This window comes from Dipodomys merriami, unplaced genomic scaffold (genome assembly GCF_024711535.1).
Source record: "Dipodomys merriami isolate MVZ:Mamm:240054 unplaced genomic scaffold, mDipMer1.0.p SCAF_10, whole genome shotgun sequence".
In the NCBI taxonomy this organism is placed as follows: domain Eukaryota; kingdom Metazoa; phylum Chordata; class Mammalia; order Rodentia; family Heteromyidae; genus Dipodomys; species Dipodomys merriami.
Window position 1 is genome coordinate 5589805 of NW_027202271.1, and position 11929 is coordinate 5601733.

General features: G+C 41.7%; 1 protein-coding gene across 1 annotated transcript; it reads right to left on the reverse strand.

Moving 5' to 3' along the window:
* Positions 1–7499: 7499 nt before the first annotated feature.
* On the reverse strand, positions 7500–8011 carry LOC138839275 (small ribosomal subunit protein uS19). Its single transcript, XM_070038847.1, has one exon. It carries the CDS (start codon positions 7976–7978, stop codon positions 7541–7543), a length of 438 nt encoding a protein of 145 aa, XP_069894948.1. The 5' UTR covers positions 7979–8011; the 3' UTR covers positions 7500–7540.
* Positions 8012–11929: the final 3918 nt, after the last annotated feature.

Sequence of the window (11929 nt, forward strand, 5' to 3'; positions counted from 1 at the left end):
ACCAGCACTCAGCTTCAATGTCTGGTTTTATAAACCCTCCAATCATAATTGGGGCCAAGCGCTAGTGGCTCATGCCTATAATCCTAGGTACTCAGGAGGCTAAGATCTAAGCATCGCCATTCAAAGCCAGCCTAGGCAGGAAAGTTCATGAGACTCATCTCCAATTAACCACCAGAAAACCAGAAATGGAGCTGTCGTTTGAAGTGCTAGCCTTGAGTAGAAGAGCTCAGGGACAGTACCCAGGCCCTGAGTTCAAGCCTTACAACTCCAAAAAAACAAAAACAAAAAACAAAAAACCAAGTAATTGGTTATAATAGACTAAACTATGTTAGATACGCCTCATGATTCACATAGGAGTAAGGACAACAATGTAAAGGAACTTAGCAAGCCAAAGTTTGCTTCTACAAAACCATGCTCCATCCCCCAAATCCAGGAACAAACAAACCAGACATGCTGCTTTCCTAACCCAGAAGGCCCTGCCCCTCTGTCCTATTGACTAGCCTCAGGTTCACCAGCTACAAAAAGATGTTCCTTATAATAGAACTGGATGTAACTAAAACTCAATGAGCTTGTAGCAGGAACTTTTCAGAAAAACAATTCCCAAGAGATTGACTAAAAGGAAAAGAAAGAAGGGAAGGAAGGAAGGAAGGAAGAAAGAAAGAAAGAAAGAAAGAAAGAAAGAAAGAAAGAAAGAAAGAAAGAAAGAAAGAAAGAGAGAGGAAGGAAGGAAGGAAGGAAGGAAGGAAGGAAAAGACAGGAGGGAGGAAGGAAAAGACGGAGGGAGGGAAGAGAAAGGAAGGAAAGGGAAGGAGGGAGGGAAGGAGAGAAGGAAGGAAAGAAAGAAAAGAAGGGAGGAAAGAAAAAGGAAGGGAAGGAAAGGAGGAAAGAAAGAGAAAGAAAGAAAGGAGGGAAGGAGGAAAAGGAAGGAAAGGAGGAAGGAAAGGGAAGGAAGGAAGATGGCTTTTCTCACTAGAACAACCTACCCTTTTGAATCTACAGTATGTGTTTGTATGCTGCCAAATCTACTTTTACTTCATTATTTGTTTCAAATTTTCTTTCCTCTTGTTTTCAGTCAAGACATTTTGAGTATTTCTGAAGCTGCAGGAACATGAGATGGAAGGCTGCTCTGCAGGTCAGACTGGTTTAAAGTTCCCTATGCCCCTGCCTCGGTCCCCTAGTAGCTAGGATTGCAGGCATGAGCCACTGGCACCAGACACGTTCTCTCTGCCTTATGAATCACATTGTTTTAAGGGCACTGACAGTTTTATCAGCACTATCATAGATTTTACTTTCTCAAAGTTTAGGCTTTCTTTCACTCTACTGAAACCACTCCATTCTAGAAAAAACAAAAATGGTTTTATCAGATAGCAATCAGAGGATGAGGATCCCTGGCAGGCTTAAAATGTTATTGTTTCTTGTTGTTTTCCATATGTGGTGACACATAAGTAAAGAATACATTGTTGGCCAGGGGCCACCAACCTCCACCTGTAATCATAGCCAGAAAAAAGCCAGAAGTTAAAGTGTGGCTCAACTGGTAGAGCACCAGCCTGGAGAGAAAATTCTAAAAGTACAAGGCTCTGAGTGTACTAGTAGGGGCGGGGGGGGGGGGGGGGGGGCGGTCAGTCCTACTTGGGTGCCAATGCCCCAGAAAAGCCACATGGTGTCGCTGTACCTCAATGCCAGCTTTGCAGGAGACAAGGTGATGCTGTCCAAGTAGATCACCAGAAAAGAAAAATGAGAAAAGTTATAGTTTTCCTGAACATTTTTAAGATAACAGAATTTCTGGATTGTTTCTCTTTTTCTTTCTTTGTTTGGGACCAGTACAGGGACTTGAACTCATGACCTCATAGTTCTGATTAACTTTGTTGCTCTAGGCTGGTAAGATACCACTTAAGCCACACCTCTATTTATGACTTTTTGCTAGTTAGAGATAAGAATATCACATATTTGTGATAATTCTCCAAAATACTCGAGGATATTTTGTTTCAAGGCTAGCCCAGACAAAGTTAGCAAGACCTGATCTGAAAAACAAGCCAGATGTAGCAGTACATATATGCAATCCCCGTTATACAGAAGGTAGAGATGAGAGGATCTTACTTGATATTACCTTTGTCAAAAGCATGAGACCTTATTTTAAAAAAAGAAAGGAAGAAAGAAAGAGAAAGAAACAAAGAGAGAAAGATTAAAAGCAGGAGAGACTGGAGTTATGGCTCAAATGTTAACTAGCAAGCACAAGGTCCTAAATTCAGTCCCATACTGCCAACCTTTCCCATCCACCACTTCCCCCCCCAAAAAAAGCCTTATTTTATAAGAAAAAATCATATGCGCATTCAAAGCTCTATTAGCGTACCTTTTCAACTAAAGAAACTAAGCCAAAAATCTAGTGTCCGCCCCTCCCACAACTCAATATCAAAGAACAACATCCTAACAATACCTTGACTTGTTTCACTTTCTCACTTAAATACTTGTTTGCCTTAGAAATTGATATTGAACAGATATTGTTCATATGGTTTACATGAGTAAAAACTGAAAAATTCTGAATCCCTGCCTACTACCGGGGCTTGCATCTGCTGAGCATTCAGCTATGATGTTTGATATGAAATTCATGTGTGTGTGTGTGTGTGTGTGTGTGTGTCTGTGTGTGTGTCTGTGTGTGTGTGTGTGCACACGCGTGTCAGTACGTTTGCTGGATCTGGGACTTGAACTTAAGCCCTCATGCTCTTGCTTAGCTTTACCTTTCAAGGCTGGTGCTCTATCCCTTAAAGCAACATCTCCACTTCCAGCTTTCTGATTGTAGATGAGTCTCAGACTTTTCTGCCCAGGGCTGGCTTTGAACTATAATCTTCAGAGCTGAGCCTCCTGAGTAGCTAGGATTACAGGCATGAGCCACCAACACTCCTCTAGAATCGTGATTTCGAGTTTCATTCAGGCTGTAGTGTATATGAGTGTTGGAGTTCTGAAAAGTATTGTAATGCACACACATACCAGTTTGTTTATATGTTCATCCATTGATTCACACTTGAGTGATAGTGAATAGTGCTGCTGTGAAGAATAAATACATGTTTCAGGTATTTGTTTTAGTATCAGTTTTCAGTTCCATTTGGCATATACCTTCTCTAATCAGAATATTTTGGCCCTCTCCCAAAATTTATTGCTTTTTTTTTTTTTGGTCGGTCGTGGGGCCTGAACTCTGGGCCTGGGTGCTGTCCCTCAGCTCTTCAGCTCAAGGCTAGCGCTCTACCACTTGAGCCACAGTGCCACTACCGGCTTTTTCTGTTTAGGTGGTGCTGAGGAATTAAACCCAGGGCCTCATGCATGATAGGCAAGCACTCTACCACTGAGCCACCTTCCCAGCCCCTCCCCTCAAATTTCATATGCTGAAACCTACTCCCCAGAGCAATCCTCTAAGAAGTAGTTGGAAGGACAAGTAATTTTCTGATAATTACTGATATTGTGGACATTTCTCTTGGATATTTCATGCAAACTCAACAGGTGACAGAATCTAAGTCAGTCCTAGTGCTGGGGAACCCCTGCATAGAACCCCTGCCTAGCCTAGAAAGCATGAGACTTGAGTTCAAACCCTAGTACTAGCTGGGTGGCCTTGGCTCACTCCTAGTTACTCAGGAGGCTGAGATCTAAGTTTCCCAGTTTAAAGCACTCCAGGTAGAAGAGTCCCTAACACACACTCCTTTCTAATTAATTAGCACAAATCTGACATAGAGCAGTGGCTGAAGGGGAAGAACACCAGCCTTGAGGGAAAAAGCCAAGGAAGAGCATGAAGGCAAGTTCAAGTCCTATTATGGACACACACACACACACACACACACACACACACACACACACACACACACACACACACACACACACACACACACACACACACACAAAAGCCAAGGAAGAGCATGAAGGCAAGTTCAAGTCCTATTATGGACACACACACACACACACACACACACACACACACACACACACACACACACACACACACACACACACACACACACACACACACACACACACACACACACACACACACACACACACACACACACACACACACACACACACACACACACACACACACACACACACACACACACACACACACCCTCTGGAAGCCAAGTCCAGCTGAGTCAGGAAAATGACTATAATTTGAGTTCAAGGCCAGCAACGACTACATAGTGAGTTCCAGGCTATGCTGGCGGACAGAGTAAGACTCTGTTTTGAAACAAAACTTCTAACCAAGAACCTGTGGCTCACGCCTGTAATCCTAGCAACTCAGGACACTGAGATCTGAGGGTCCTAGTTCAAAGCCAGACCAGATAGAAAAGTTTGAGTCTCATCTCCAATTAGCCAATAAAGAACTGAAAGTGAAGATATGGCTAGCCTTGAGGAAGAAATATAAAAGTTCAGAGGCAACTCCAGGGGTTGGAGATTAGCTCAGTGCTGCACCTGGCAGGTGCAAGGCCCTGAGTTCAGTTCTCAGCTCGGGGGGGCGGGGGAGGGATGGCAATACCCAATAACCCTAAGTTCAAGTCCAAGGACAGGTGGACAAACACACACACACACACACACACACACACACACACACACACACACACACACACACACAGAGTTCACAGTTTAGTCCAAGTATGGATGAGGTCAGTAAAGCATCTTCATAGAAGCTGTTGCCCCAGTCACAAATTCCCAAGACCTTCCTCTTCTGCATATACCAGCAACCCCTAAGGTTTCTATTTGACTTTTGTTCTCTGGCCAGGATTTCTTCAAAAACAAAACTCCTGTGATCTGAGATAGAACACTTGGAGCTTTAAAAGAGCAGAATGTTCAAATAGATTCTAAATTTGAACATGAACCCAGAAGTGATGTTGAGGAAATTTGGTTGCTACCAAAGCTTGAGCTATCCAACTAAGCGAGTGAGCTCAGGCATGCAGCAATGTGTGTTCTGCCCAGACCCATCCTTGTCACCATAGAGACCCGGGGGCTTCCCTGAGGCCTCTTTGCAAGGGGGACTGCCACAGAAGCCCTGACTAAAACAGCCTTGACATGTGAGATTTGCCAGAACCTCCGGGTTTCAGGTTCCAGTATCAAAAGAAATTGTGAAAACAAGTGATTGCTTAAACTTTCCTGCACTTAACACATTGTTACAGCGTTCTCTAAAAAAATAACAATAATGTTAGCAATCAAATTCCTCAGATCAATCTTTCAATAGAAACTATCTTTAAAAAAAATATAAAAGGGCTGGGCACCAGAGGCTCATGCCTGTAATCGTAGCTACTCAGGAGGCTGAGATCTGAGCATAGTGGTTCAAAGCCAGCCAGGGCAAGAAAGTCCATGAGACTCATCTCCAATTAACCACTAGAAAACCAGAAGTGGCACTGTGGCTCAAGTGGTAGAGCCTTAGCCTTGAGCTGAAGAGCTGAGGGACAGCGCCCAGACCCAGAGTTCAAGCCCCATGACTGACAAAATGTGTGTGTGTGTGTGTGTGCGCGCGCGCGCATGCTCGCCATGTAATGTGGCTCACACCTGTAATCCTAGCTATTCAGAAAGCTAAGATCACCTGGACAGAAACTCACGTCCAATTAACCAGCAAAAAGCAGGAAGATGAGATGTGGCCCAAGGGGTAGAGTGTCAGACAGCCTTGAGTGGAAAATAAACAAGCCTAAGAAAAAGACCCGAGTTTAAGCAGCCAGTGCAGGCACACACACATAAAATAGTAATGATGATCATTTTGCCAGTCTCTGAGAGAGATGCTAATTCTAAATAATAACAATTGGCCCATTATTGAGTGTAAATCATGTTAAATGCAGCCAAGGTGCCAGCGTCGCTTCCACACCTGCATGCACTCCCCTTATCTCCTTCCCTCTTCCATGAGAGAGGCAGAGGTGATTGGTGATGGCTCATCACCGTGAGCAGTGAAAGAGAAGAAGAGAAGGGATGAGGAGGTGGGGCTTCTAAAACCTAGGCCAGGTTTTTAGCTTTATTTTTCCTATATAAAATATAAACTCCTAAGCTGGGCATTGATGGCTCACACCTGTAATCCTAGCTACATAGAAGGCCAAGATCGAGGTTCAAAGCCAGCCTGGGCAGGAAATTCCATGAGACACTTATCTCCAATTAACCACCAGAAAACTGGAAGTAGTGCTTTGGCTCAAAGTGGTAGAATGCTAGCCTTGAGCAAAAGAGCTCAGTGACAGCGCCCAGGCCAGAGTTCAAGCCCCATGACCAACAATAAATAAATAAATAAATAAATAAATAAATAAATAAATAAATAAATAAATACTCCTTTGTATATATACTAAAAGACAATTTTTAAGATTAGAAATAAGTAATACTTTACTTTTGGGAGTTAAAAAAGACTACTGTGCATACAAAAAAAGAAACCAGAAATGCAAATAGGTTAGTAATAAGTGTATGTACATTTATGTAAAACAGGGCCTTATATTCAACTCCCAAATACTTCAAATAAATGAAGTGCAATATATGTCATATTCCTGTACATATATTTTATTATAGATTACATATTTACATTTTAAATTTACATATATTTTGCATGCTATACAAATATATGTAACAATTATACAGTTTATATTATTTTATACTATTTTATATTTATTTATATATATTTAAATTTGTGTGTATGTTGGTATTGGGACTTGAATCTGGGCCTGGTGCTCTCACTTAGCTTTTTTTTGTTGTTGTTGCTCAAGGTTGGCACTCTCCCACTTGAGCCACTCCTTAACTTTTTGCTGGTTAACTGGAGATAAGTCTCTTGGATTTGTCTTTGAGGACTGGCCTCAAACCCACATCCTCAGATCCTAGCCTCAAGAGTAGCTAGAATTATAGGTATGTGCCACCAGTGCCCAGGTCAGAGTCCTGATTATAGGAGCTACTCAACTCCTACCTTCCTGTGCACAAATTACTCACTGCCAGCCTACTGCCCAGTGCTCACCTAGTCTCCACCTCCCACACCAAATTTGAGTTCCTCTCAAAAAGAATAGGATGCAGACCTATATACTCACACTATACCCCAAATGGCAGATAAGATGAACATGTGAATTAAACACCTTAGCCCTCAGTACCCATGGAGAGTGAGGTTTTCAGCACCTCCATGTGCACAGCCTCCTTTTGGAGTCCTGATCCAGCTTCAGTTTACAGAGCTGATGACAAAACTGCTACTGATTGCCTTGGCAACATATCCATTTGCTAAAAGTGGAAATCAACTCAGAGGGGTATTTTAGATTTTCTCTCTGCCAGGCCCCTTAGACTGATTTAGGAAATACTTGGAAAGCAATTGACATTAATTCCCTAGAAGTAGTAGGAAACAGCTTGATGCATGTTGTCAGGTTTTTAATAAGTCCAAGGTTAGGATTTTGTTTTCTTAACATAAATCAAAGGTTTGAGAGCCATTAATGTTCTTTAATATTTTCCACTAAAGTATTATTTCTGCCTTAAGCCTTAATCTATATTTATTTACTCCTCTTGGAACTTTTTTTTTTTTTTTGAAGGTAGAAACATATGCCTTTATTGGCTGTGCAGGTTACTTGAGGGGGATGAAGCGTGATGAGTGGGTGGCTCCAATGCCCGGTCGACCATGCTTCACAGGCTTATAGGTGATGGAGAACTCGCCCAAGTAGTGGCCGATCATCTCAGGCTTGATTTCCACCTGGTTGAATGTCTTGCCATTGTATACACCGACCATGCTTCCTACCATCTCAGGCAGGATGATCATGTCTCGCAGGTGTGTCTTCACCACTTCTGGCTTCTCCATGGGCGGTGCCTCCTTCTTGGCCTTGCGGAGGCGCTTCAGCAGTGAATGCTGCTTTCTGCGCAGACCCCGGTTGAGCCGCCGCCGCTGCCGGGCACTGTACAGCTGCATCAGCTGCTCATAGGACATGTCCAGCAGCTGGTCGAGGTCCACGCCACGGTAGGTGAATTTGCGGAAGGTCCGCTTCTTCTTCTGCTCCACTTCCGCCATCTTGCCGGACGCTAGGAAAAAGTCCTCTTGGAACTTTATTGGTTGCATAGTGGTGTTCCCCATAAAGAAATTTAAAGATGGTTCTAAGGAAATCCTAACGGTAGATTTGAAAGAAATCAAAGATTATTGTTTCAAAGCTAGAGTGTATAAATTAGGTCAAAACTCAATCCTGCTGGGCATCAGTAACTCACATTTGTAATCAGAAGCCTGAGACTTAAATATCAAGATTCAAAGCCAAGTCAGGCACCAATGTCTCATGCCTGTAATCCTAACTACTCAGGAGGCTGAGATCTGAGGCTCACGGTTCAAAGCCAGCCTAGGCAGGAAAGTCTGAGACTCTTATCTCCAATAAACCACCAGAAAACCAGAAGTGGCACTGTGGCTCAAGTGGTAAGGGCACTAGTCTTGAGCTGAAGAGCTGAGGGATTGCACCCAGACTCAGAGTTCAAGACCCACAACCTCCTCCCTCTGCCCCCCCCAAAAAAATTCAAAGCCAGCCTATATAGTCAAATGCAAGACACTCTTATCTCCAATAAACTATCAAAAAGCTGGAAATGGAGATGTTGTTCAAGCGGTACAGCACCAGCTCTGACCAAAAATCTAAGCAAGAGCATAAGGCTCTGAGTTCAAGCCCTAGTACCAGCTCAAAAAGATAAATTGATTAAAACTAATTGAAAAGAAAACCCTTTATTTTAGTATCCCAGCAAAAAGAACAGAACCCAAACGTCATAATTGATGCTACTTACTGTGGTTTTGCTTTTTTTTCTTTTATCAGATTTTGTTGGTAAATGAAAGAAAAGAAATAATAGACACGTTTTCCAAAGTGAATCTAAGTAATAGACAACTTACAGAATAGCCAGATGCCAGAAAGGGATTCTTAGCATTTTGTTTCCACGCTCCAACTGGGTGATCAGAGCTCTCTTGAAAAGTTATCTCAGAAAAAGGCTATGTGGCTGTAATCCTACTGAGAAGGCTGAGATTGGCAGGAAGTCATCCCAGGCAGGAAACTCAGTGAAACACTTAGTTCCAATTAAATACCAAAAACCTGGACGTGGAGCCATAACTCAAATTGTGATTGCCATCCTTGAATCAAACACCTAACACCAAGAGCACATAGTCTTTACTTCAAGCCCAGGACAGGCACACTCACAACAAATTTAAATGTTATCTCAAGACAAGGATGTCCACTCTCTCCACTTCTCTTCAATCTAGTATTAGAATGTCTAGCTACAGCAATAAGACAAGATGCAGACATAAAGGGGATCCAAATAGGGAAAGAAGAAATAAAACTCTCCCTCTTTGCAGATGACATGATCTTATATTGAAAGAATCCCATAGACTCCTCTCCCAAATTACTCAAGGTGATTCAAAATTTTGGCAAAGTAGCAGGTTATAAAATTAACCCCCCAAAATCAATGGCTTTTCTGTATGCCAACAATGAGAAAAGTGTGGCTGAAATTAGGAAAGCAACTCCATTTGTAATAGCCCCACAAAAAATAAAATACCTAGGAATTAACTTAAACAAAGAAGTGAAGGACCTCTATGATGAAAACTTTAAAATCTTGAAAAAGGAAATCAACACAGAACTTAAAAAATGGCAAAACCTCCCATGCTCCTGGATTGGAAAGATTAACATCGTGAAAATGGCAATACTTCCCAAGGCTATCTACAAATTCAACGCGATACCCATCAAAATTCCAACCTCATTCTTCAAGGAAATAGAAGAGGCAATCCAAAAATTCATATGGAACAACAAAAGACCCCGAATAGCAAAAACGCTCCTCAACGGAAAGAACACTGCTGGAGGAATATCAATACCAAATTTCAAACCCTACTATAAAGCCATAGTAATCAAAACAGCTTGGTATTGGCATAAGAACAGACCTCAGGACCAATGGAATAGAATTGAAAACCCAGAAATGAACCTACAGACCTATCGCCATCTAATCTTCGATAAGGGAGCTAAAACAAGAGAATGGAAGAAAGACAGCCTCTTCAGTAAATGGTGCTGGCAAAATTGGTTAGCTACTTGTAGAAAACTAAAGCTAGATCCTTATATATCACCCTGCACCAGAATCAACTCCAAATGGATCAAAGACCTCGAAGTCAAAGCAGACACTCTGAAAACATTACAGGATGGAATAGGAGAAACCCTAGGTCTCCTTGGCTCAGGCGGAAATTTTCTGAATAGAGACCCGGAAACACAACAAATCAAAGAAAGGTTGGACAAATGGGATTCCATAAAGTTGCAGAGCTTCTGCATGGCAAACGACATAGCTATCAAGATCAATAGAAAGCCCACGGATTGGGAGACGATCTTTACTAGCCATACAACGGACAAGGGTCTCATATCTAAAATATACTTGGAACTCAAAAAATTAAATCCCCCAACAACAAATCCTCAAAGAAACAACTGCCCAATAAATAAGTGGGCTAAAGACTTAAAGAGAAACTTCTCTGAAGAAGAAAGAAGGATGGCCAATAGACACATGAAGAAATGTTCAACATCCCTAGCCATAAAAGAAATGCAAATCAAAGCAACATTGAGATACCACCTCACTCCAGTTAGAATGGCAAAAATCAAGACCTCTAACAACAACAGATGCTGGAGGGGATGTGGACAGAAGGGAACCTTACTTCATTGTTGGTGGGAATGTAAACTTGTTCAACCACTTTGGAAAGAAGTACGGAGGTTCCTCAAAAGACTTCACATAGAGCTCCCCTATGACCCAGCAATCCCACTGTTGGGCATTTACCCAAATGTTTACAAACAAGACCACACTAAAGCTACCAGCACAACTATGTTTATTGCAGCATTATTTACCATAGCTAAGATATGGAACCAACCCAGATGCCCTTCAGTAGATGAATGGATCAAGAAAATGTAGTATATATACACAATGGAATTCTATGCCTCCATCAGAAAGAATGACATTGCCCCATTTGTTAGGAAATGGAAAAACTTGGAAAAAATTATATTAAGTGAAGTAAGCCAGGCACAAAGAAACACAGGTCCCATGGTTTCACTTATTTGCAATATCTAGTATATGTATGAGTCAAGCAGAAAAAGTCAGATAATGTGATGTTAGGAAAATGAATCCTTAGATAGGTATTTTAATGTTTTTTTTTCTTTCATGCATGTGTTTCTAACGCATTTATAAGTTTATTTCTTTGTTGCTTTGTATGTCCCTCCCCCACAGTATAACCCCCCCCCCCCCGCTTTCAATATATTTGATGTCAGTACAACTTATGGAGGAGATGGGGAAAAACAAGTCATTTAAGGATTCAGGTGGTCCTGTTGCAACAATGAGAAGTACAAATTGTCATGTCAAAAAGGAGCTGTACAATATTGGTGGGGGGGATGGGGGGGGAGGATGGGGGGGAGGGGGGAGGCTGGGAAGGGAGGTGAAGGGTAAACAAAGGAGGAGGCTGCAATGCTTGGTAAGAAATGTATGCATTATCTTGCCCATGTAATTGTAACCCCTCTGTACAGTATGTTCACAAATAAAATAAAATTACAAAAAAAAAAGAAAATGGAAAGGCTTGGAAAAAATCATATTCAGTGATGTAAGCAAGATCTAAAGAAACATAGGTTCCATAGTTTTCCTCATTTGTAATACTTAGTATATGTCTAGAATAGCCCTAGCAGAGGATCAAAATAGCTCAATATATATATGTATGTATATATATATATATATATATATATACACACACACATATAAAATGAATTGCAATAAACTCCTAGATATGGGAAAAAAAATTTAAATGTTATCTTGGTTGGTTGGGTTTTTTTCCCTTACAAGACTATAACTAAGTTGTTAGGCTGACAGTACTGAAATAAGAATATAGTGTATATGGGTTAAAGATCAGCATTGTGGAGAAAATTGGAGCCGAGATGGGAGGTAGGTGGTCACCAGAGGGACTTCGATGTTCAGGAGGTGTGGGTCACTG